This window comes from Rhodnius prolixus, unplaced genomic scaffold (assembly GCF_049639745.1).
Source record: "Rhodnius prolixus isolate KJV_2025 unplaced genomic scaffold, Rpr scaffold_11, whole genome shotgun sequence".
Taxonomy (NCBI): domain Eukaryota; kingdom Metazoa; phylum Arthropoda; class Insecta; order Hemiptera; family Reduviidae; genus Rhodnius; species Rhodnius prolixus.
Genome location: NW_027411625.1, coordinates 17,095,555 through 17,122,461, shown reverse-complemented (window position 1 = coordinate 17,122,461; position 26,907 = coordinate 17,095,555). Strand labels below are relative to the sequence as shown.

Below are 26,907 nucleotides of genomic sequence, written 5' to 3'. Positions count from 1 at the left end.
GTTAGCCCTCATTCAATTCCTTCAAGTAATTTTGTGTATACATATATTTACTAGTTGCCAATAGGCAGTTGAAAAGTAAATAAAGTGAAAAATAAACTAGAATAAAATAAAAATCGTGGTTTTCGTCTAAATCTGTCAACCAAAGGTGTAATTTTATTAAAGCAATATTTTTTCCCCTGGATTATTTGGAAAACGGCTCTAAGGATTTTCTCATATCTCTTCTATTTGAAACATTTTCCCAACAATTAAGATTCATCTGGTAGCTCCTTAAATAGATGCAATGCAGACAAATATTGTATATCTGTTATGTGTCATATTCGGTTTTGTTGGCTAAATAATAGCAACACGAAGTTCCTAGAAAATTGTTTTACCATTTTCTTTCCTCTCGCTTGACATTTCTTTTTGCGTCTTGTATTTGCTTAATTATAATGGGATGGTGGGGTATCGCTTTTCTTACACGTGCTGCTCCATTAGCCATCAATACTGAGCAAATTTTCTGAATGCTGACTTACACACGTAAATACACTATCGTAAATAAACTATCCACAATACGACCAACAATGTAATTTATAACAACTGAAAAATACCGTCCAATATTCATGCATTAAAAAAAAAAATTGTTTTAAATAGAAGTAAGGCTAATTTTGAGCAAAATTTTAAATTGAGACAGAATTCCTTGCATTTTTTTTTTTTTTTTAATGGCAGGTCTTTAATTTTAATTGGGACTTATTTTTTTAAAAAAATATACATTTCAAGCCGATAACTTTTTTTCAACATTAAATAAGTTTAGTAAGTTTAAATTAAATAATTTTAATTTAGTTTTATTTTAAAATATCTGTCTATGAATGAAAAATATTTTTTTAGGATGTGGCAGTTGAGTCAAAGGAGGTAGTTCTGCAAGCTTATTGGAACACACATGGTCCGATTCTCCTGTTTTCAACAAATTGCATGTTTTATAATTTGTTTAAATTGTATTAACTCTTTGTGAGTTCAAAACTAAAAAAATTAATTGTGTGATTAGTTTTTATTATCACATTCGCAAATCAAAATGTCAGAGGAAAGTTAAGCAAATAATTGATAAATAGAAATCAAAACGTCTGCTTGTTTTAATGCTAACTGTACTAATAATGCATTAGTTTTTAAGTGCTAAACGACTTATGATTAACTGAATTAAAAAAAATGTTAATGAAATTATTATCAGATCTTATTTTATTTTACCTTGCAAAAATGAATTGAAAATGCAAATTCAAAAAATACAAATTATAAATATATGTACTCGTATATATGTAAGAGATCAACTTAGTGGTTAGTGCATTGGACTTCTACGCAGAGATCCCGGGTTCGAGTCTAGTCTTTAAATTTTCTTTTACTAGAAGCCTCTTATAGCTCATTGTCCGGTGATTGGCAATGTTGTATATAACGATAGAACACTACTATCTGAATGCATGCGGAGCAATGAAAAAAGCATCAAGCGTCAGTTATTGCAGATGTTGCAGCGCCATTATTCTACAACCCAAAAGAGCTATTGAATCTTCTAACTAGTGTCAGGCGAGTCTAAAAAATGTCAGGATCTGAAAGGATTCCAGAGACGGCATGAGCTCCTCCAGCACCTGGTAGCTTGCACATGTCTCAGTCTTTCTTGGATAACGGTAGATTGAGTAACGCAATCAGTTAGAAGGTGTATTAAATTACAGACTTAAAACCATAGAGTATCAACTGCCTTCGAGTTATAGACCACGTTCTTCAGTTGCCCTCCGAACTGACAATTCCCCATGGGAAATCTGGTTAAAAAATTTATACTTACTCAGACCAAGGCACGACTCAGATTTGTTGCAGCTATGATTATGCAGATGTTCGCCTGTCTCAGAGACCAGGAAGGCGAAATGAAGTAAAAGCACTAATGACTTGAGAGTCGAAGAGAAAAAAAAAATCAAAATTTATGGCAAGGAGCCGTTTTTTACCCTTAAAATATGAGATCAAATAAACAAATAATTTGAAGCTCATTAATTGAATAAAATTTCAAGAAATTTAATAGCGAATTACTTATGAAAATACCTTGGGGAAAAGTGGACTAGCCACTTCTTCAAGGCACCTGACGTCCCTGGGAAAATTTTGCCTAACAAAACAAACAATAGATTTTGATTTGGCTTTCATTAAATCACTCTTGGTTCACTCTACAATTTACATAAAAAAATAAAATTAATAAAAAATATTGAAGTTACTGCAAATGTTTCCAAGTAGATTAACCTCTTTTTTTTAATTGAAGCTCTAAAATGATAACACCTTTTAATAATTAGAAACTTGTCATTATTCGGTAGAAAATTTAATGTTGTCTCGATTAGTATTTTTAAATTTGTTTTATCTCTAACTCAGTAGGGCTTATGACCATATTTTATTGAGAAAGGCTCAAAAATAATAGTTAATTATAAAATGAGCAACTTCTCGAAAATGGTTGGAGACCGGTATTATGATTCGTACTTTTTTTGGTGGTGTAGAACAATCTCCCAAGTTTGGCTTGATCAATTTGCTAGAGCGTATGTGTTAAATGAAATTTAAAGGTATAGGATCTAAAAATTTCGTAGACATTAGCTGAAATTTATTATTATCATATTCGCGATGAGGGTAATATTCGGAGATGCCATTGGTAAGTATTTAATTTCATTATTTAATCTTTAATACAGATGTATTTTTAAGGACCCGTGGCGTTTTTTTACGAGTTCAGGTATTGTTGTAATATTGTTAGTAATTACTTTTTAATTACGCAGTGTATGTTGATGCAGTCCATTCCAAATAATAATTTTCGCTTTATTTTAAATTAGTTTGAATTCTTAAAAAACAAGAATTAAATTTGATTGAAATAAATAATAGACAACAATTGTGAGTTGGCAGCGTAGTGCTGTAGCATCGAATAAAAAAACAAAGTTGTACAACTAAAACAAACAAATAAAATATACTTCTGCTCAAAATAACTGCACCACTTTATTTTCAACCAAAAATTCTTTTATCACCAATAGCTGGTGCACACGTTATAATTAGTAAGACTTAACGTAAGACTGCAGAATGATAGACCTAATTCTTTTTTCGACGATTACCTAAATTGTGACCTTAGTGACTTTCTGTTACTTTAAATATTGCAACAGTACCAAGATTTTTCACTCTTGTTTCAAACCTGAAAATTTGCTGTTAGGAGGTCAGCATCGTACCATTACTGGAGCCAGTGGTCAAGACAGCATCATGTGGCAAGATTATGGAGGTAGCCCACAATTGGATAGTAAAGAGCTCTCAAACAGCTCCAAGAAACTGATTCACTCCAAGTGGCTCAGGGATAGGAGTGCTTCAGACCCACATTTTCCAAACAAGTGATAGGTTTTTGAGTTGGACAACCCTGTAAGATGAAAACATGTAACTGAGCTGGAAAAACTTATTTTTAGCGTTAAGAAAATGTAGCCAATTGCATGTTTGACTGGTTCAGGAGGAAACTGAATGAGAAAGAATTTCGAAGAAGAAAAGCCCCGGCTAAAGGGCCACTACTAATCACAGAGCATCGAGTAGCAAGACACCAGGGTTAACGAGAGGGTACTTGTACCGCTGTTTGGACTTTTCTTTCCGATGAGAGGTGGAAATTGGTCTCTGAACTTTGAACGTACTGGTTCGCTCATAGAAACTTATTATATAACTAATTATTAATTTGACCAGAGTTAGTTTTTGTTCCGAGAAGAAATATAAATGCGGTTGAAGAGATCCTATAAGATATTATATATAGCCTTATTATGGCCGTTCGACCTGGCTATATTGAAGATAATGTATTGCTTATCGTAATTATTTGAGGATAGGAAGTTTAAGATAAATTTAAATTTTATTAAACAAGACTCCAAAGAGTAGAAGTACCCCGTTTGAGCATGAGAGATAGTGACTAGAAAGGAAATTATTGGGGCTCCACTTACAGTAATGGAAGAAATCGATACAAGCCCACCAATCAAGTTGGAAGAAGTTACTTTCTACGACTCCTAAAATCTCCTAAATTTGCCTGTGATGCTTCTGAATAATCACAGGCCATTTCTCAATAGTATTTCCAATGGTAAGAGACTCCAGGTTCCCATCTTGTTGGATGTAGTGAAATAGTTACTGGCCTTTAGATTTTCTTTTCCTCACAGCTTGCTGTCCCGTCATTTGTAGCCTATATTTTTTTTTAGATTTGAGGAAGCCCTTTCCTTGGGCTCATAGTGCAAGAACGAGTTTCTTTTGGAAATGTTCGAGAGCTCTCTACTTTGAAGAGGCAATCCTTTTCGCATGGCGCTAAATGTTTCTCTGATCTGGTAAAGTCATGGTCCTCACATCTTCAAGCATGATAGGTTTTCTATCCAGGACATTTTTCTCGTTCTAAGCTTCTTTGCTTACAATGATGGTGCAAGGGAGTAAGGTAACATTCTGAAGAGTAACTCTAAAGAACTAAAAATGTTTCACACTTAGCTTGAACCGAGTCCAGTATGAACAGGGCTTATTAAAGGTAAAGGCGGTGTAGAAAAATATTAGTAAATTTGCACAATCTTCCTACTTACAATTAAATTAATAACAAATTAGCACAGACACTAGTCTTATTGTATTATAATTATTTTTAATTTTATATATATATAAAAAAAAAAATGGTCCAACTAATTTTGAGCAGTAAATAATGAGCAACAAATGAAATTTCAAAATAACAAACAACTCATTTACAAATACTACAAATAAATGGGCTTAAGAAACTTACATAAAAACGAAATAAATACGTAAATCTTAATAAAATATGAATACTTAAAATAATAATAATAACAATAATAGTGCAAAACTTTTGTTTTTATGATGGTATGTGTACGAGAAACAAATAAATAAATAGTAACAATAATTGCCGGAAAGCAAGAAATTGAAGAGAGTGCAATGGAGAAACTATACGTTTAATTTTTCGTGTGTTGTAGTAAATAATTTCCCTATTCTAAGAGTTTTAATTTTTTTATCGTAACGAAAATATTAAAAGATTGATTCATCAGGAAATTGTAAGCTGCGCACCTGTCAAGCCCCAAATACCGATGTTGTCGCACACCACCAATTTAAGCCACAAATACCCAGTCTTCCAAAGGTGAAACAGCATGATTCGAAATCGAAATTCGCAGAAAGATTCAAATTGGATATTTCGTTTGGTGCCAATTAGCGAAGTTGTATTAGAATTTTGATATTCAAGGCCCAAAACCGACACTTTATGAAGTTAATTTCTTTAATTCTTTATTTTTTCGATGTGACGAAAACGTCTCCAATTATATACTTTTTAAAAATTACATTAAAGCTTTCGTATTCACTGCACAATTTTTTTATTTTTAAAAAGAATTACAAAGAAGATAAGGGTAAGCGCGGTTCTTTCTCTATTTCCGAGTAAAAGGTCTCCTGAATAAAAAAAATGTATTTTTAAAATTGTTAGTGTTTAACCAATGAAACTGTAAAACAAATGAACCGCAAAAACTACAAATTTTAGAGGTTTAAATGTCAACTGGATACGTGATAATAATATTTTGATAAAATAATGTGTAATATTTTTGTTTGAATAAAAATAATTTTAAATTAGCGAATAATTTGAAACTAAAAAAAAAACTTGAAAGCTTAAAAATTCGACGGCATGCTGCCTTACGAGGTTAAGTTCCAGTCCTATAGAAGGGTTGTAGAGATACTGTCCAGAGTAGGTGTTATTAAGCAAATGATAGGGGCAAGTGCATTGACATATAACGACATAAGAGGTCTGAGAATGTTGATGAGGAAAGTAGGCACATTAGAATCATGTTCTTCAAGTCCGCAGTGGCAGAAGCACCACTCTCTTGCGCTGGAGACTTCCTAAATAAATTAAAAAATATAAAAATTTTCATTTTAAAATGTATTGTATAGCAGTTCTAGGTGGAGAGAGGATTGCCACTAAAATGTCCCATTCCAGTATGTCGTGTAATGTTAGTGACCAACTTCTCAGCCGTCGGTCATACTGCCACAGACTAATCATGGGATTCATCAAAAAGAATTTTTAACCTTTTTTGAAGAATTCATTTTTTGTTTTTATCACAGGCTACAATTAGCGGTGAGAAGTTTCCTCAAAGAGAATGGACTAATTTTTTAAAAATAGCTACTCGAGTTTATGGGACGGCATTGCAACAGAAGTTTAGGTTATGGGATAGTCTTAAAGTTCTGTTTGGTATTCACCCAAAGCAGTCTGATGACAATCAGTCTGATTGTCATCAGACTGAGGGTAGAAATTTTGGCTTGTTCACTTCATTCTTCATTGGAACCCATTACATTATTTGGGTTTATAATGAATAATTAATTGCTTGAGGCATTTCTCTCTAACGATAAAAACAAAGGGTGGATTGTAACTCTGTAGCGTTTCATTCCCTGATACAGGGCCATACCGTGTCTTGATTTGTCTAATTTGGCTATATCATCACTGAGATGCATGAGAGAATAAATGATACGGGTGTGCGATACGTTACAATTAAATTACTTAATATTGATACGCGACGAAATGGGAGAGTTGCAAAATCGTCTCCTCACTGCAACTACTACGTTCCGTACCTTTTCTTTGATGTGTCAGGTTAAACTGCTCAAATTACCGTCCTGTTACTTAGCTTTTTTAATATGGATTGAGGCAAAAAGTTCATTACATCTATTGGAGATACAGTGATACGCTATGAGAATGTGCAACAAATTGAACGAAACACCTCAAATTACGAATGGTCGTAAGAAGCTCAAACTTAGCACTTTGTTTTAATACAATTTTTGCATCGGGCAGGCATGCATAAAGTCATATCTCTTTTTCTGAAACTTTTCCCAAAAGCACTAAATGTTTTAAAAATAATAGACAAGTTTTTGTTTGACATATTAAACATTTGCACTGTTACAGTACTTTCACTTTTGTAGTAGAGTAAAAGAAAGTCAAAATAAAATTTTTAATTTTTTTTTCAAATTTCTTTTAGTAAAAAACCTTACTGACTACTCAACTAGTACAAAAAGGAATTGTAATCGTGCAGACTTTCCATTTTGAGATTTGACCGGAAGGATCAGTTTTGAAGTCGCCTGAGTAGGAACAGTGTGTGCTCACAATAAGTCAAGGGGTTTGAATTCAAGTTTCGGAAATTATTTTAATGTAAGTTTGTCTGATTTTGGATTGCAAGAAAGTGGTGGACACCTATCAAATGATGGCAATTTTTATTTAAAACAGAAAAGTTATTTTTGAAAGCACATTTTAAAGCAAAAGATCAAAACAAAATAAAAGGGATAACATAAATAATTTATGCTTTTCGCACCTAAATAAGAGTTAGTGTCACTGATAGTTGTCAACTAGTTTTTGAGAAAATGAAGTGAGGAAAACTGTTGAGGAAAAACTTGTTAGGTTATTTTTTAAATTTCATTTCTCTACTTTTGATTATTGCCTTGTTTTACTCCGCTCTGCCTCCAAAAAAAAAAAAAAAAAAAAAGAAAAAAAAAAGCATTTATGAATAACTATTTTTTTGTTTTACCTATAAGAGGTCTTTCCGAAGTTGGAGGCATGGTCTCAGCCACCATGTTTAGAAAAAATGTTAGCGACAGAAGTACTGTCACATCTACGAACAAAATTACAAAACAGTTATACAAATCTCAAGAAAGGTAAATTTTTAATTTATTATCTTTATATTTTCTATTTCTATAGCATTACACTGCAGCTCAAAAATCAGGGAGCCACTTCAATTTTTTAGATTTTTTTTAAAAATTTTTCTTCTTTTTTTCTAATTTTTGGGGATTTTTTTTTAATTACATCAAATTTTATAGTCAAGTAGATAATCATTAATTTTTTCATATTTCTTGAATTCTTTTTTTCTGAAGTATCAAAAAATATTTTTTGCCCGCTGCAAACTTGAGGAAATGTCGAAATGTCACCAAAACAAATAAGACTAGAAATGTAAAATATAACTTTTCATAATATTTTGGAAAGTCTAAATCGGTTTTGATAGAAAGAAAATCATGAATCCTTAGCCCACAAAAAGATGAAACCAATAAATACGACAAGAAAAACAGTGGCTTGTTTTCCAATTCATGTTGACACTCTGAATGAGGCTATAGAAACTTTATTCAAGAGTTAAATACTAGATTTGTTTCTTTGCAACCGCATTAAATTGGTTCTAAGCTCGAAGGAAAAGTACTAAATATGATAAGGTCCGAAGGCGTTACAACTAACTTCATTTCTTATCGCAATAATTACTGAACCAAAAATAACTATTTATCCAGAAATTTTTTCATCTACTGAATCACTAAATAACTTAATGTATAAATTAATAATTTTTCCATTAACTTTGGAATTCAAAATCACTACTGTCTCTATGATCTTCACTTTTAGTTACTTCTAAATTGAGAAGAAAATTTGATAAATGGTTAAATAAATGTCTTGACGATTTTTATTTTTGAATAATTATTCTTATTCAAACCTGAAAGTTTCAGGTTAAGGTAGCTGTTGGTGTTCTTAAAAATAAAATCTAATGAAATTCTATAGTTAAATAACTAGTGTGGTGATATCTGTCGCATGGAATTGAAAGGTACATTTTTAATCATAGAAAGCAAAGGAAGCCATTAGTTTTAGAGCAGGAAGCACTTTAAATAGAAAAAAATAAATAACATAAAATTTTCCGGTTTAATATTTTAATGATTTTTCATTATTTAGCTTTAATTACGCTATTTTATTTATTTATTTGGTATGTCTTAAAATTCTGTTTTTTCATAGACTTTTAAGTGCCTATTACTCGTTAAGTCAATGGCTTTTTTTTCTGTCAATAGCCTGAAATAATTGTTTTTATAATTAAATTGAAGTAAATGCCTACTTTTGTTTCAGGCGGCTTCAAAGTCCAACTTTTTAATGCTTAGTACTTAAATTCCAACCACTAAAAATTGATTCTCCCGCGCACCGGTGGGGACAAGCATATACTTTATTTTTAATATACAGGCTGACCAGAGTTATATGCTCCACCCTCTTTTTTTTTAACGGCGGGAAATTTCGAAAAAATAAAAAACACGTAATTAATCATTTTTAGTCTAGTTTATTTTCAGTGATTGACCCATTTTTTTAAACTCCTGTATCTCGAGATACAGCATCCGACTTTTGTTTCTCAAATGGAACGTTATATTTTTTGTTGCATATTTTTATAGCATTTAAGCTCCTAAAAATAAAAAAAAATAAAAAAATTGAAATCGGTTAGGTTTTTCAAAAGTTATGGTAATTTAAAATATGAAAAACAAATTTCAGTTTATTGTCAAAATTACTTTATTTTTTTTTTAAGAATCTGTTCAAACTGGGCACAATCAACGGATAGGCAAGCCAAAACTCTGGACTCCCACGCTTTGCTTGTAGCAGCACTTATGGTGGCGAAGTCAAGATCTAGGCATGTTAGAATTATTCGACGTTTCAGACCATCGACTGAAGCCACGGGATTAAGGTTACTGTACACTTTATTTTTTAGATATCCCCACAAAAAATAGTCCATTGGGGTTAAGTCCAGAGATCGAGGTGGCCATTGGATGGGTCAATGAGTCTCTAAGCACTTTTCATGGAAATTTCTGTCCAGGAAACCTCGAACCACTCTCGCATTATGTGCCGGGCAACCATCTTGTTGAAAATACATATCTAGCCGACGTTGTAGATGAACATCTTCAAGCAGAACTGGCAAAATGTCTCTTAAAAAAAGTTAGACACCTTGCACCAGTTAAGTTCTCTCTGTAGAACTAAGGGCCGATTAGTTGATTTCCTAAAACTCCACACTAAACGTTTGTATAAAAAACAACCTGAACGTCGAATAACTCTAGCATACCTAGATCTTGACTTCGCCACCATAAGTGCTGCTACAAGCAAAACGTGGGAGCCCAGAGTTTTGGCTTGCCTATCCGTTGATTGTGTCCAGTTTGAACAGATTCTTTAAAAAAAATTACATAATTTTGACAATAAACTGAAATTTGTTTTTCATATTTTAAATTACCATAACTTTTGAAAAACCTAACCGATTTCAAAAAAAAAATTTTTGTTTTTTTTTAGGAGCTAAAGTACTATAAAAATATGCAAAAAATATATAACGTTCCATTTGAAAAACAAAAGTTGGATGCTGTATCTCGAGATACAGGAGTTTAAAAAAATGGGTCAATCACTGAAAATAAACTAGACTAAAAATGATTGAATACGTGTTTTTTATTTTTTTCGAAATTTCCCGCCGTTTAAAAAAAAGTGGGTGGAGCATATAACTCTGGTCAGCCTGTATATATATTTTCTCTAACAATTGAAAGATAGTTTGCACGCAAGTCTTGAACTGGGTATTCCCCACTTAAAAGTCCAAGATGTTCTTCACTACTCTCTCTAACTCTCACCTAGAGCATTATTGATTTAATTGATTTATTAAATATTTAATAATAAGAAAGTCTTTTTTGAATGTAAAAGGGAAAACAAATCCCTTACGGCCTCCATAACTAATAACATTGAATGTTAAAACCAAAGGAATTGATATGGAGGTAGATTTATACAATTTATAAATTATAGTTGTTTGAAATAATTACTGTTTATGTAAATAGAATTCACATTTTCAAATAATTATAGGAGTATATGATTAAATAATTAAAAAGATATTGAACGATATTATATTAATTAAAAATGATCCTGATAAGGTAATGCGGTTGAAAAAAATACAGAATTAATCAGTAAATTATTTATTTACCGTCTCTCATTGACTCTTTGCTTCGCTCTTATGACTAACATTACAAAAATTAAAAAAAAAAACGCTCTCACTTGTCATAAAAATTGCCATATTAAGAAATGATTGTACATAATTCAATTTGTTAAATTAAAGGTAAGTTGAGGGCGTTTATACGGTTCTGGACCCAATTTGACCCTTAAATAACCCAGTTTATACTGACTTCAAAAATACAAAATATTTTTAGTAAGAGTTATTCCTTAAGTGACTTCCGTGAGATAATGCATTGTCCTGCTGCAATTTTCTTTACTCATTTTATATGTATTTGAAATGCTTTAATTATGGAATCGATAATTTACTGGAGTTGAAGTGCTGCCAGCGACATCTGACCAATGTATAGTAAATTAGTTCACATCTCCACAGTTAAGAGCTCTTAACAAGTTCCATGAGATTGGAAAGACGGAGGCCAGCTGAAAAGATATGTCCCAGGACCAGATCAAGCTCTGCAAGATCAGTTAACGTCTCTGAGTTCCGAAATGTGAAAAGTAGCGAAAGACAATGTAGCCAATTTTTATTTTTACATTGAAGAGAGCCAAGTGGGGATATGATTGAACCAGCATGAAAGCCAAGTCGGCCAACTATATAGCCAATAAGCAAATCTTTCGGCTGCCCATGACCGGCCGTTTAGAAGTTGAAAGACAATTTTTTACCAGTTTGACAGATAAGAACACACCGCAGTTATGGTGTTCTCTTTTAAAGCTTAGCTAGCTCTCTGGTAATTAACGCCCTTGAGTGGGAGTTGTTTTTCTTAGCCCGGCCACGTCCAGACGTTTTTGGTGCAAGGAGTATGAGGCAATTACATTCTGTGGTTAGTGGTCGTTAGATAGCTTGACCTCGGAATTTTTGCCTCAAAACCTTTCATCTTTCTGGGGTGCGAACCTCTCTCAAATGAAATAAATCCAACTCGTTTGTTTTAATCAGATAAGAGGTGACTTATCCATGACGGGGGTTTGACGAAAGCCTTTGCTCTTGGCCTGTTATAAGAGCACCGAGTTGCAAAACAAAAGATGGCTGGGAACATCTAGACGAGAGTTTTCACGGTACTACAATGCCATTGCTCATCACGCGCTACTCATAGTCTCATTGTTGAAGCAGAGCTGGCATCTTTCCCATTAATGGAAAGCATTAATGGTGTTTATGTGGAGGTTCTAGATCGGAAATGTCACTTCGGAAGAGCTTTTACAAGTTCATATTTGGGAAATTCACCTAGGATACACTGGAGATAATGTTTAGCTTATTCGTGACAAAAGAATGCCACACACAAGATGAGAATGCCGGAGGAATATCTATGAACCATCTAGGGAACTAAAAGATTCGATTGATTAGCTCTAAAGTGCCCACTTGGACTCCAGAGAAAATGTCTAGGGCCACCTGTACAGAGAAATCCAAGCCGGAGTGTTCCAGCTGCTATGAGAGAAATGGCCAGTTAATAAAACTACTGGAGAGTGGATATTCTTCCATCAGTATCTGGAAATCGGCTGGAGCTGCCATCAAGGCAATAACAAATACCATTTTCGTCTATTTGGAATTAACACGGTGAATACAGTAATAAGCATGGTAACACGGCAATTGCATGTGTTTTGCGACATTTATTCAGTTTTTCTCCTTACATTAATAACAATTGAAAGATATAAAGCAGTTTTACATGTACAATTTCTGTTTGGAAAACAGAGTGGTGCACTAATCTTGAGCATCTGTGTTTTTAATGTTTGTTTTAAAAAGCCCCAAAAGTTATTTTTTGGACAAAACAGATGAAAAAATAAAGGCATAAGCCTATTAATAAGTTGTAAAATCAAACAGATCAGACAGCAACAGTTTTTAACTTATAACAGTAAGCAGAAAGTAAGCACAACAAATTGTGGTTACTCGACCTCATTTTGCAACAAACGGAAACTGCACTGGAAAAATTATTTTATTTTGTTTTAAACCATTTTGTGTTTTTTAATTTTTTAGGTTTACTAGATCCGCAGTGGTGGAGAACCATTCAGTGATTCTTTATTGAGGTAGCGTGCCTCACATTAATTTTTCTGGCTATCTATGGATTTCTAAGGCGATCGCCCATCATCAGCAAGACAAAGCATGATTTCAGAAGTGTTAGCAGAATGACAATACACTCATCACGGACAGTTGGGGGGCAAATTCACTATTCAGTTGGGTGAATACTGTTGTGTTCAGTTGAGCATGGTTACAAATACGCTCTACCGCAGTGGGCTTAGTTCAGTTATTCAGTTTAACTTGGTTAAAAAAACACAGTTCACTGTGTGTGTTTCGTTTAGCAAAGTCACAGTTCACAATCCACATCAATGTGTTTTGTTATGCAATGTCACAGTACACACTCCATTACAGTGTGTTTAGTTTAGTCACGAAGCACACTCCATTACAGTGTGTTTAGTTTAGTCACGAAGCACACTCCACTACAGTGTTTAGTTTAGTCACGAAGCACACTCTATTACAGTGTTTAGTTCAGCACGGTAACAAAACACACAACACTACAGACACTCCACCATAATGTGTTTGGTTTACCATTGCCATAGTCACTGTACACTATCCACAAAAAAGTGTTTTGTTAAACACCGTCACAATACACACACACTCCTCCACAGTGTGTTGGTTTAATCACGTTACAAATTCCACACTGTGGGATAGTTTAACATAGTCCTTCACAGACATTATTCTATTCACTGACAATGAAATTACTGTATTCATTAAATAAAAGGTGGGCGAAGTCAGAGTGCCGAGCGTATAACCAAAATATGATACCTGGTTTTGAGAGAAACGATCACTGTCATATGTTTAGCATTTGGTTGCAAATGTCTGGTACTTTGGTAAGTGGTAATTCTTATAAAAATTGTGACTATTATTATTACTGTTTGTGCTGTAATTATATTATTATGAGTAGTATACTAGCTGATGCTAATTCTTCCAAAGGATTAGAGATCTAAGACCTTAGATTTCTATCAAATATTTCGTAAGTTCAAAAACAAGGAATGGAGCTAGAAAAGGTCAGAGACATTCTAAACTGCTACAATTTTAATTTTTTCGACTAGTTTGGATCCAATTAGCATGTCTTGATGTGACAACTGTGCCACCAATTAAAAACCGTACTGGCAGACACATAAATAAAATGAAGGGCATTACAGAAATAGAGCTTTGAAAATTAACAATTAAATACGTACTTTAGTATTACCATAGGCTGTTTTGTTTTACAATGTACACCATCTTTTGTTAATATTTTAATTGTATTGGAAGGTTTTTAAAGAATATAAAATGGGCTTGGAAAACGGAACACCTGGGTTATTTTTGAGATTAAGGTTTTCAAGTATTTGCTCAAAATTTTTGTCTTACCTATTTTAATAAACGTGGTTTGTTTTTTATTTTATTGTAGGGTTCAGGGAAAGAAATACCTTTGAAAGTAAAACCAAATACTCTTAAAAAAAATGTTTAGACGTACTATTTCGATGATCGGTTTTGTTTTTGAATGGAAAATTCCTCAACAATTTTATAAACTATTACAGTCACAAGATATAATCCTTATAAAGTAAAACCTCTATACATAGTTATATTGCCATAAAACAAAGCCATTGGAGAAGGAACCAAAACGATCCTTGATGAAACCTTTTCTGCAATATTGCAATTCCTCCAAGAAGATTGAGTTAAGAACTTCTTTTTATTGATCATTTGCTCAGGTGTACACCCGAGAACTTCAAGAGAGAGTTCACGAATAAAGCAATTTTGAAAGTGGTCTTAAAAGTGTATGCCAGCATTGTAAATCGATCATGCCTCGTTTTTTGCTTCAACATGCCTGGTTCGGGCCTTTGCTGAAATTAACTCTCTTTACAGAGTGGCACTATTCGTAGTACCGTTCTTGAGCTGTATTCTGACTATCACTCTGTATCGATAACTTCTACCCACACTTCGGAGTGTTAAATTCATTTTATCCTTTTAAGTGAAAAATGACAAACGTTAATTTTCATTCAATGAAACAATAAACAAAAAAATAAAAGTCCCAGATCATGTTTAATGTAAACCGTTTTCTATAGTTGTTGAATAATTTAATGAGTATTTTTTCATTTTTTGGAAATTGTGTTGAACCACTAGTCTGTTTATCTTTATAGCAGAATTTATTTTAAACTTTCTGTTTTATTTTGGCTTTGGATTAAATATAGTATAAATTCATTGGTACAATAGAGATATTGGACTGTAATTATTAGTGTTATACCAGCAGTTATGAGAGAGAATGACTCAAACTTTTAAAGAATTTACTGTCACATTTCTTTCCAAAATGAAAAGAAAAGAAACTAGAAACTGGTCGTTATAGTGGTAAAAGGCTTCACCAGTGACGACTGAAAGACAAGAAATTGAGAGATAGTTGTTGCACCGATACATCAAATAACCTAGATGTTCTGATTTTACACCCAAGTTATTTTTAAACTATTCACAATACTAGCTGCATAAATGCACATAAATACATCTTGATTCAGAAACCAATCCCAAATATTTTTCACTTCTCAAAACGCAGATCTCCACAAAAATTAGGGCAGAGATCTATCCATCAGATCCTTAGCATCAAATAGTTTTACTACAGTTCTATAAACGAGAATTTCTTGTTACTATATACATTTTTTTTATATATTTTGTTTGTTCTGTTTTATTTTGAGTTGATTATTGATGTTTTTAATTTTATTACTGTTAGAAATTAAGTCATAACCATGGCATTTATCATTCTTTAAAGCAAAATTTACGAACAAAATAAATTAGAATAAATTAACTTAACTATATCAAAATAAAGATATTGTGTAACTTATAATGTAATTTTTAATTAGCCGTATAGTTAATGTTATTTACTAAGAAAAACTAAAGGCGTGTTTTAGGATCTACCTGGTAGATAAAAATTTGAACCGTCAAAGAAGACAGAATGAACAAAAGAGTACAAGGTGCGCTGAAATAGTTGAGGAATTTTAGATGCTGGCACTCCTAACAGATTTTACTTACAGATTTATGTGTAAAGCAGTCATTAATTGAAGTAGAGCGGTTTTCTAATCCTGCTCTCAAGTCTGTTTAAAAAAAATTTAAAGTGTGGAAAGCTTGGTCTAGGATTCAATTATCCTTAAATTCAGTTTAACTATCGGTAGGGGCGGATATTTGTACCACCAACACTTCCTAGATGTCTGTCCTTCTCTACCCAAATTGCAACCTACAAAAAGCCAGAGGTTGCCAGCATGGTTCCGATAAGTGCCGATTCGTTCTCAAATTGACTCTTGATATGTAAAATCTTTCTTTGAAACTTGAGTGATTTTCGTTCATTATTTCAAGTAATCCGTACAAACTGCATCAATAGATCAGATCAGGCTACCAGATGCACCCCTTAATATAACTGCGAAAAAAAAGAAGCTGTGCTAGTGGTGGAACCAAGACATTCAGTTTGAAGTGGTGTTGCGATTACATCTGAATTTTACTTTATTTCAGCGGAATGACTAATTTATTTATAGAAAAACGAATCGAAGACGAGGTAATCACCTCTTTTTTTAGGAGAAGCTTAACGTCTAACTATCACAATTACGTGGCGCGGTGGAAGAACATACTTAAAACGTTTTTTCTAACAAATAAAAAGTAGCTACATGTGGGATTCGAAGTAGAGATTTTGCACAAAACCATACTTCGTACCTTCTGCAACAACAGCCGGCGCGAAAAAGGAGTACAAGCAAGACTTCTTCATGTTTCATCAAACATCCTTCAGCCCAGCCGGGGCACCCTCTACTAATTAGCACCTCTTCTGCTCCATGACTCGTGTTAAAAAGTTTACAAGTATAAAAGATATATAAACTGAATGATTGGAGATATTGCCTGCGTAGGTAGCTCTAGTAGCCCGCTAACTGATGTCTTTGTAATAACTATTAAAATATTTAACACAAAAGTGCTTGGTAATCGATTTTGTTTTTGGTGACATCGTGCAGTCTTTAATGCGCATGCGTGTTCAAGAAATTTCTGGCTTTTTCACTTTCTCTTCCTTACTTTTTTGAAGTTGGGGAAGCATGGGTCGATATAACACTTTCTAAGTAGTTTTTCACTAATTAATTACAATGCTTTCTAAAAGTTATTTAAAATAAAGTAATAGAATTTTAATTTCTCCTGTCCTGAAATACTTCAAATTTCTGCGAGGGACCATTCAGACATCTTCGCGCATATATGTATAGGCCAGGCATTCGCGTGATGAAGTAGTTAAGTGTCGACGCAATTGAAGGGGCTGCATTTTACAGATTTTAATGTAGTGAGCAGAGGCTGTATGTAGAGGATTTCAACAAAACAGAAATGTTCAATTTTAGTTTAAGTACACTTATACGATAAACATTAATTATGAATATTTTATTTAATTTTTTTGCAATTTCGTAAATGTATGTTTCACTTAATCGTCTTTGGAAGTTATTACGCGTCATTATGAAGAAAAGTTAGTAAAGGATAAACGAATTGTGTAAATACTGTGAACTGATGTCGATCAAATCCTTCTACCATCGTTGATCGATAACCGTCCTCCCACCCGTTGAGGTCGCAAATATTTTCTAGAAATTGGGTTAGCACTATCTAGTAGATCGAATTCTCTTGCCGGACGCGATACGAGCAGTGTATCTTAAATCTTACTTTATAGCTCACTGCAATCCCCTCCACGTTTCTTATATTTTGTGGTGGGCACTTTTACGTTTTGATTTTAAAATAATTAAAATCATAATATTGCAATATTGAAAGTTGTGTGAGATTTCTCACAGATTTTTTTCTGCAGGTTTCAATTAATTTCCTACTTTTTAAAAAATTAAGCATCTACAATTAAATTTATTAAGAAAATTCTAAATATTTAAAAATCAAATATTTAAATTTATTTGTAACTGCAATGCCATGGTTTTGTCTGTAAAATGATGGAGTTAGTTTATTTTAGTTAAATCTATTCGACAAGTATGAACTCACACGATATGGACAATCACATGTTCCCAAACTGGATGGAGATAAGAAAAAACCCTAACTCATTTAGGTGGAAAGGAGAGTTTTGTTTGACGAGTAAGTCCGACAAACCCCATTTGGAGGATCCTGTGGGTGATAAATGGGAATATATGAATCTCGCCACAACCTCGAAAGTGATCACATGTTACGCCATTCTGTGAAATCGGCCTGTAGGGGTGGCAGTTTCAACGAGCGAAATTGGAGATAAACGCAAGAAATACTTTCGATTGTTTCAACTATGCCTTAAATTATCCATATCTAAATATAGATGAAGAGGGAATAGGGAATTTACCTAAACTTGAGAGGTGTATTATCTAAATAAGTGGGTATTTTTTAATAATTAAGGACTAATGTTCATTACTTCTTAAGTATTTTTTATAGGGTAGCAAAACCGATCATCGCCAACTGTTAGAGGAGACAGGCTTACAGAAACGTTATGGAGAGTCGCCCACCAAAGTAGCCATCCTCTTTACATATAAGGAGGAGATTGGGTTCTCAGAGAAGGAGTTGGTCCTAGGGAGTGGTCATTTTTCACTGCCAGCTTCCTGCTCTTCTTAGAACTTGGAAAGATACCAAGCAGTGTTAAAAGAGAATATACCTAACCAGGGTGAATGGTTATCAAGAGCGATTATCTTTGACTGCTGGCTCCCTTCTTTTTCCTGAGAGCCTGGGTTATGATCTGGCGAAAGAAAAGTGTATCCGTCTTTAGAACATTCGAAATTCTTCATTCTGGAATATGGGGAGAGCATTAGCTCCTGGAATGGATTTTTCCTGCCTGCCGGCTTCCCTTCCTGGAAATTTTCCGGTATCTGATTCCACAGAACTGGGGAAGCTGTTCTTTGCACATCCGCAGCAGGAGTGAGGTTGTTCTTATCAGAGATTGGGGTGGCTTCTGTCTTCTCTCTGTTCCTGGAACTTCTTTGGAGAGAATGTGCTAGACTTTGGAGGGAAATAAACATTTCCCCGCCTGGAAAACAGAGATTGCCTTCAATCTTACAACTACAAAAAAGTGCAGAAAATTTTCAATAGAGTTCAACACAGAAGGATATTCTGGAGATTTTTTGAAGTGTCTACTAAACGTTTAGAAGAAGTCAGCTTACAATGGCACTTATATGCTTATATTCTTGTACAATGCCTGCTATAACCCAGGTTGATTTAGTAGATAGTGTGGCAAAGATAAGATTCAATCCTTTTAAAATAAGCCTCGAGTACTAATATCGCATTTTTAACCGTTTAGAAGATAAATTTTTAGAGACTATTGTTTTATTATAGTTAATTTTCTGGAAAGTGGCTTGACCGCATTTCTTTAAAGCTGAACCAGAAGTAGATAGAAGACGTTCGCTACCAACAATGTAGAACGCAAACAAGGGTCTAGGTCTGTTTGATCCCTCAAGCGAACTATGTACTGTTAACTTAAGTTTGGCTTGGAGAACGAATTAAAACAAAAAGGCCGACTACTTCAGAGAAACCATAACTTCCCAAATCAATAAAGTAGGGGGGAATCCTCTGTTTCTAGGCAGGTTTTAGATTCATCTCTTCAAAAAGTGGCAGATGTAGATGCGGACCGACATCAGAAAAGATTCGAATTAAGTGAGTCTCACTCAACCAGTGGCCGACATGGTTACCTGAAGCAACTGAAGCATTGCACATTAACTTATTCCCTTGCTACCCGAATAATGACTAAGTCTGAAAGAACATTCTTCAAAACGCAAAAGATAACAAATGATGTATTACTTGCAACAAGAAATGGATTTGTTTCCGCAACCCCAAGAAAAGAAATAAAAAAAGAAATCATGCCAACTTATCTCAGGTAGAGCGTCACACTCCCTGAGTATTAATTTAATCAACGCAAGACATCACGACAAATGCACTGAGGAGTTTTGCTTCTTTGAGATAAACCTCAAAGTTCTCTTTTAATTACGTTACTTAACTTAGTTTTGCGTGCAAACAGTGTTAAAGTTATGTAGAAGGAGAAAACGGGATGCACTGCAGTTTTTACCCTTCAAAGACAGCTGATGAAAAGAGCATGGAATTTTAGGCTCACAAATGGTTCGAAGATATAGAAAATTAAAACCAATATTTCAACAGTAAGCTAGATAGAAATTAAAAAATTCATTTTTGAAATATATGAATTCGCTGTCAACAGTCATTTATCTTTAAGGATAAGTTGACTCCGAATTATCTAACTACAAAATCAACCTGTGTTTTTAAAATGCAAAATATAATTTTAATATTTCAAACCTCCACTTCTAGCCGAAAATTTGAAATTGTTTTAGATTTTATAAAAAAGTTTAAATTTTAGTGTTATTGCATAAAGATTTGTAAAAGTCAAAAAATATAGGCAAAAAGTAAGATATAAAAACAAAGGGATTAAATTTTATAAAAAATTCAACATAAAGAGATAGTAGGGAGGGTGAATATTTCTAACTGTAAACAAACTGAAAGTATTTAATAATCCAAATAATAATAATAATAATAAGTAGTGGAGTAATATGTTCGAGAAAGAACAGATATTAGAGGCGCTAATAACCTCAGCTGTTGATGCGACCAAAAAATAATAATAATAATAATAATAATGATAATTATTATTATTATTATTGTTAATAAAACATTCTTTGGTTAAGCAATTGTAACAAAAGCACGCAACTCAAATTTGACCAGCTTAAATAAAAAATAAATAAATTGAAGCAAATAATTGCATCACATTTGCCAAGCTTAGCCGTTTTGCTAATGATAACTTCGCTAGCAATGGCATTTTTCTATCCCAAAAATGAAAGTGTATTACTTTATCTCACACTAAATTTTGAAACAAAATTTATGTTTTGAGATTCCTGAACAAAAAATGAAAATGTTTTTTAACGCATGGATTGTGTTTGTAAGTTGTGTGTGTTGAAAGAATATCTCAAAAAATAAAATACTAAATAAATACTAAAAGTAGCAAAAAGCTCGAAATTATTCAAATTTTTTTTACGATACCCAAGTTTTGACCGAAATCTTACGTATTTGCTGAAACGATTTTCTCTACGTTCAGCTTCTGTCTAAAGTGCTACTCCAGAATAACTAACGGTGTCTTTAGGCACTGCCAATTATACAGCAAGTGCTTCAGTACCTATGCGTACGTTTTATCTCGTAAAATTGCCCTTTAGTTTCATCTAAGACACAAGGTTATAGCTCCATGAATCCTTCGTTTCAATAAAGTAGCACATAAAACTTGCAATTGAACTAGCTATTTGTAGTAGACATAATAGGTACAGAAAATTGTCAAGTGTTCAAAGATAAATATTAGGTAAGTAAATGAATTTCTTATAATGGATTATTAAGATCCGAAACCATCCGAGATTTAGAATAACAAGCAAGCTGTGTCAGACAAAATCTGTAAAGAAAAATATTGCCTTCTACGTCCTGTTTCTAGTTTGGGACAGAATATTGTGCACAGACTCTCACTCTAGTCACTCTAGTCATAAAACTAATAGTCTATTCGGTCACTTTAGTAAAGGGAACCAAATTTCGCTCGCGTGCAACACCGGACTTCTCACTAACATGTAAATTCGGAGCTTGTGACTCAGGGAAATGATCTTTAACACTAGCTTCAGTGTGTATAAACATCTGAAACCTGCTGATAACTTTTAATTTAATTTACTTTTTACTCATCGTTCATTTTTTTTTTTAAATACTCTGATGTTTAATTTTTACCTTTCTTTGGTACATATGTTACCATGGGAATTTAAACTTGTTCATGTTTTTCAAATTTACTTGTAAAAATAGTTAGACCATGAAACTGAGTTCCCAAACGTTGAATTGTATGCTTAGTTTTTTCTTAATTTAACTTTAAATCCACGGACATTCTTATTGTTAAAGTTTCTCATAGCTCTGTTCCAAAGCGCCAGAAGTCCTTCCAGTAAGTATGACTCGTCCAATTACGCAAGTCTCTTAATGGTTCGGTTTAAGTGCCACACTGGTTTATATCTACCTATGCATTTGGTAATGAGGCACAGTTAGCAGTTGTTACCCGCAAGTACGATTTCAGTACTGCGTTACAATACTATACATTCTAACTACCGTATAACATTAAAAAAGTATATAGTTTATGAGAAAAAATGTCTAATTTTATGAAAATATATGAAATCCTTACGAAACGAATATCCATATATGAATGAGTTTCATTTGATAACATTGTTTTCATGTATAGTGATTTCTCTAAGAAAAAAGCTCTAATACTTCTACTATGCGTACCAACTGAATACAAGTAGGTGGATCAATTTTACTTCTGATAATTTTCCAGAACCTTGCATTCTACTGAGCAGGCGACATGCTTCCCACAAGAGCCTCGCACTCATATATTGAAATTGTAAAGAAGCAACTTTTAATAAAAAATCTGAGTTTAAGGAAAAATATTTTATTTTAACTTTCAGGACTTTAGTAAGTGAAAGAGTCGTGTGAATGTCAGTGGTGAAGCGCGATGTTTTCGGCAAGGCGTGTAGCGAACTCACGGTTTTCACATTTCCAACTTTAATAGTGGCCTACCTAGCTAAAGTAACTTTCAGGACCTTAGTAAAGGAAAGAGTCGTGTGCATGTCAGCGGTGAAGCGCGATGTTTTCGGCAAGGCGTGTAGCGAACTCATGGCTTTCACATTTCCAACTCTAATAGTGGCCTACCTAGCTAATGTAACTTTCAGGACTTTAGTAAGTGAAAGAGTCGTGTGAATGTCAGCGGTGAAGCGCGATGTTTTCGGCAAGGCGTGTAGCAAACTCATGGCTTTCACATTTCCAACTTTAATAGCGGCCTACCTAGCTAATGTAACTTTCAGGACTTTAGTAAGTGAAAGAGTCGTGTGAATGTCAGCGGTGAAGCGCGATGTTTTCGACAAAGCGTGTAGCGAACTCATGGCTTTCACATTTCCAATTTTAATAGTGGCCTACCTAGCTAATGTAACTTTCAGGACTTTAGTAGAGTCGTGTGAATGTCAGCGGTGAAGCGCGATGTTTTCGGCAAGGCGTGTAGCGAACTCAGGGCTTTCACATTTCCAACTTTAATAGTGGCCTACCTAGCTAATGTAACTTTCAGGACTTTAGTAACAAGGCGTGTAGAGAACTCAGGGCATTCACATTTCTAACTTTAATAGTGATCTACCGATCTAATGTAACTTTCAGGACTTTAGTAAGTGAAAGAGTAGGGTGAATGTCAGCGTTGAAGCGCGATGTTTTCGGCAAGGCGTGTAGCGAACTCATGGCTTTCACATTTCCAACTTTAATAGTGGCCTACCTAGCTAAAGTAACTTTCAGGACATTAGTAAGGGAAAGAGTCGTGTGAATGTCAGCGGTGAAGCGCGATGTTTTCGGCAAGGCGTGTAGCGAACTCATGGCCTTCACATTTCCAATTTTAATAGTGGCCTACCTAGCTAATGTAACTTTCAGGACTTTAGTAAGTGAATGAGTCGTGTGAATGTCAGCGGTGAAGCGCGATGTTTTCGGCAAGGCGTGTAGCGAACTCATGGCTTTCACATTTCCAATTTTAATAGTGGCCTACCTAGCTAATGTAACTTTCAGGACTTTAGTAAGTGAAAGAGTCGTGAGAATGTCAGCGGTGAAGCGCGATGTTTTCGGCACGGCGTGTAGCGAACTCATGGCTTTCACATTTCCAACTTTAATAGTGGCCTACCTAGCTAATGTAACTTTCAGGACTTTAGTAGAGTCGTGTGAATGTCAGCGGTGAAGCGCGATGTTTTCGGTAAGGCGTGAAGCGAACTCATAGCTTTCACATTTCCAACTTTAATAGTGGCCTACCTAGCTAATGTAACTTTCAGGACTTCAGTAAGTGAAAGAGTAGGCTGAATGTCAGAGTTGAAGCGCGATGTTTTCGGCAAGGCGTGTAGCGAACTCATGGCTTTCACATTTCCAACTTTAATAGTGGCCTACCTAGCTAAAGTAACTTTCAGGACATTAGTAAGGGAAAGAGTCGTGTGAATGTCAGCGGTGAAGCGCGATGTTTTCGGCAAGGCGTGTAGCGAACTCATGGCTTTCACATTTCCAATTTTAATAGTGGCCTACCTAGCTAATGTAACTTTCAGGACTTTAGTAAGTGAAAGAGTCGTGAGAATGTCAGCGGTGAAGCGCGATGTTTTCGGCACGGCGTGTAGCGAACTCATGGCTTTCACTTTTCCAACTTTAATAGTGGCCTACCTAGCTAATGTAACTTTCAGGAGTTTAGTAGAGTCGTGTGAATGTCAGCGGTGAAGCGCGATGTTTTCGGCAAGGCGTGTAGTGAACTCATGGCTTTCACATTTCCAACTTTAATAGTGGCCTACCTAGCTAATGTAACTTTCAGGACTTTAGTAAGTGTAAGAGTCGTGTGAATGTCAGCGGTGAAGCGCGATGTTTTCGGCAAGGCGTGTAGCGAACTCATGGCTTTCTCATTTCCAACTTTAATAGTGGCCTACCTAGCTCATGTAACTTTCAGGACTTTAGTAGAGTCGTGTGAATGTCAGCGGAGAAGCGCGAGGTTTTCGGCAAGGCGTGTAGTGAACTCGTGGCTTTCACATTTCCAACTTTAATAGTGGCCTACCTAGCTAATGTAACTTTCAGGACTTTAGTAAGTGAAAGAGTCGTGTGAATGTCAGCGGTGAAGCGCGATGTTTTCGGCAAGGCGTGTAGCGAACTCATGGCTTTCATATTTCCAATTTTAATAGTGGCCTACCTAGCTAATCTAACTATCAGGACTTTAGTAAGTGAAAGAGTCGTGTGAATGTCAGCGGTGAAGCGCGATGTTTTCGGCAAGGCGTGTAGTGAACTCATGGCTTTCACATTTCCAATTTTAATAGTGGCGTACCTAGCTAATGTAACTTTCAGGACTTTAGTAAGTGAAAGAGTCGTGTGAATGTCAGCGGTGAAGCGCGATGTTTTCGGCAAGGCGTGTAGCGAACTCATGGCTTTCACATTTCCAATTTTAATAGTGGCCTACCTAGCTAATGTAACTTTCAGGACTTTAGTAGAGTCGTGTGAATGTCAGCGGTGAAGCGCGATGTTTTCGGTAAGGCGTGAAGCGAACTCATAGCTTTCACATTTCCAACTTTAATAGTGGCCTACCTAGCTAATGTAACTTTCAGGACTTCAGTAAGTGAAAGAGTAGGGTGAATGTCAGAGTTGAAGCGCGATGTTTTCGGCAAGGCGTGTAGCGAACTCATGGCTTTCACATTTCCAACTTTAATAGTGGCCTACCTAGCTAAAGTAACTTTCAGGACATTAGTAAGGGAAAGAGTCGTGTGAATGTCAGCGGTGAAGCGCGATGTTTTCGGCAAGGCGTGTAGCGAACTCATGGCCTTCACATTTCCAATTTTAATAGTGGCCTACCTAGCTAATGTAACTTTCAGGACTTTAGTAAATGAATGAGCCGTGTGAATGTCAGCGGTGAAGCGCGATGTTTTCGGCAAGGCGTGTAGCGAACTCATGGCTTTCACATTTCCAATTTTAATAGTGGCCTACCTAGCTAATGTAACTTTCAGGACTTTAGTAAGTGAAAGAGTCGTGAGAATGTCAGCGGTGAAGCGCGATGTTTTCGGCACGGCGTGTAGCGAACTCATGGCTTTCACATTTCCAATTTTAATAGTGGCCTACCTAGCTAATGTAACTTTCAGGAGTTTAGTAGAGTCGTGTGAATGTCAGCGGTGAAGCGCGATGTTTTCGGCAAGGCGTGTAGTGAACTCATGGCTTTCACATTTCCAACTTTAATAGTGGCCTACCTAGCTAATGTAACTTTCAGGACTTTAGTAAGTGTAAGAGTCGTGTGAATGTCAGCGGTGAAGCGCGATGTTTTCGGCAAGGCGTGTAGCGAACTCATGGCTTTCTCATTTCCAACTTTAATAGTGGCCTACCTAGCTCATGTAACTTTCAGGACTTTAGTAGAGTCGTGTGAATGTCAGCGGAGAAGCGCGAGGTTTTCGGCAAGGCGTGTAGTGAACTCATGGCTTTCACATTTCCAACTTTAATAGTGGCCTACCTAGCTAATGTAACTTTCAGGACTTTAGTAAGTGAAAGAGTCGTGTGAATGTCAGCGGTGAAGCGCGATGTTTTCGGCAAGGCGTGTAGCGAACTCATGGCTTTCATATTTCCAATTTTAATAGTGGCCTACCTAGCTAATCTAACTATCAGGACTTTAGTAAGTGAAAGAGTCGTGTGAATGTCAGCGGTGAAGCGCGATGTTTTCGGCAAGGCGTGTAGTGAACTCATGGCTTTCACATTTCCAATTTTAATAGTGGCGTACCTAGCTAATGTAACTTTCAGGACTTTAGTAAGTGAAAGAGTCGTGTGAATGTCAGCGGTGAAGCGCGATGTTTTCGGCAAGGCGTGTAGCGAACTCATGGCTTTCACATTTCCAATTTTAATAGTGGCCTACCTAGCTAATCTAACTTTCAGGACTTTAGTAAGTGAAAGAGTCGTGTGAATGTCAGCGATGAAGCGCGATGTTTTCGGCAAGGCGTGTAGCGAACTCAGGGCTTTCACATTTCCAACTTTAATAGTGGCCTACCTAGCTAATGTAACTTTCAGGACTTTAGTAACAAGGCGTGTAGAGAACTCAGGGCATTCACATTTCTAACTTTAATAGTGGCCTACCTAGCCAATGTAACGTTCAGGACCTTAGTAAGTGAAAGAGTCGTGTGAATGTCAGCGGTGAAGCGCGATGTTTTCGGTAAGGCGTGAAGCGAACTCATAGCTTTCACATTTCCAACTTTAATAGTGGCCTATTTAGCTAATGTAACTTTCAGGACTTTAGTAAGTGAAAGAGTCGTGTGAATGTGAGCGGTGAAGCGCGATGTTTTCGGCAAGGCGTGTAGCGAACTCATGGCTTTCACATTTCCAATTTTAATAGTGACCTACTAGCTAATCTAACTTTCAGGACTTTAGTAAGTGAAAGAGTCGTGTGAATGTCAGCGGTGAAGCGCGATGTATTCGGCAAGGCATGTAGTGAACTCATGGCTTTCACATTTCCAATTTTAATAGTGGCGTACCTAGCTAATGTAACTTTCAGGACTTTAGTAAGTGAAAGAGTCGTGTGAATGTCAGCGGTGAAGCGCGATGTTTTCGGCAAGGCGTGTAGCGAACTCATGGCTTTCACATTTCCAATTTTAATGGTGGCCTACCTAGCTAATCT

At 35.2% G+C, this 26,907-nt stretch overlaps 1 protein-coding gene across 16 annotated transcripts in view; it reads right to left on the bottom strand.

Moving 5' to 3' along the window:
• The window catches only part of LOC141459277 (neuronal acetylcholine receptor subunit alpha-7-like), a 377,452-nt gene that overhangs the window by 75,511 nt on the left and 275,034 nt on the right, over window positions 1-26,907 (bottom strand). For 2 of the 16 annotated variants that reach the window (XM_074138148.1, XM_074138156.1), the window contains one exon: window positions 7,530-7,613. The exons of the other annotated variants lie outside the window; for them this stretch is intronic. In XM_074138148.1, the coding sequence (XP_073994249.1) occupies window positions 7,530-7,613 (84 nt within the window). The remainder of the gene's footprint in view (window positions 1-7,529; window positions 7,614-26,907) is intronic. 16 annotated transcript variants of the gene reach the window in all.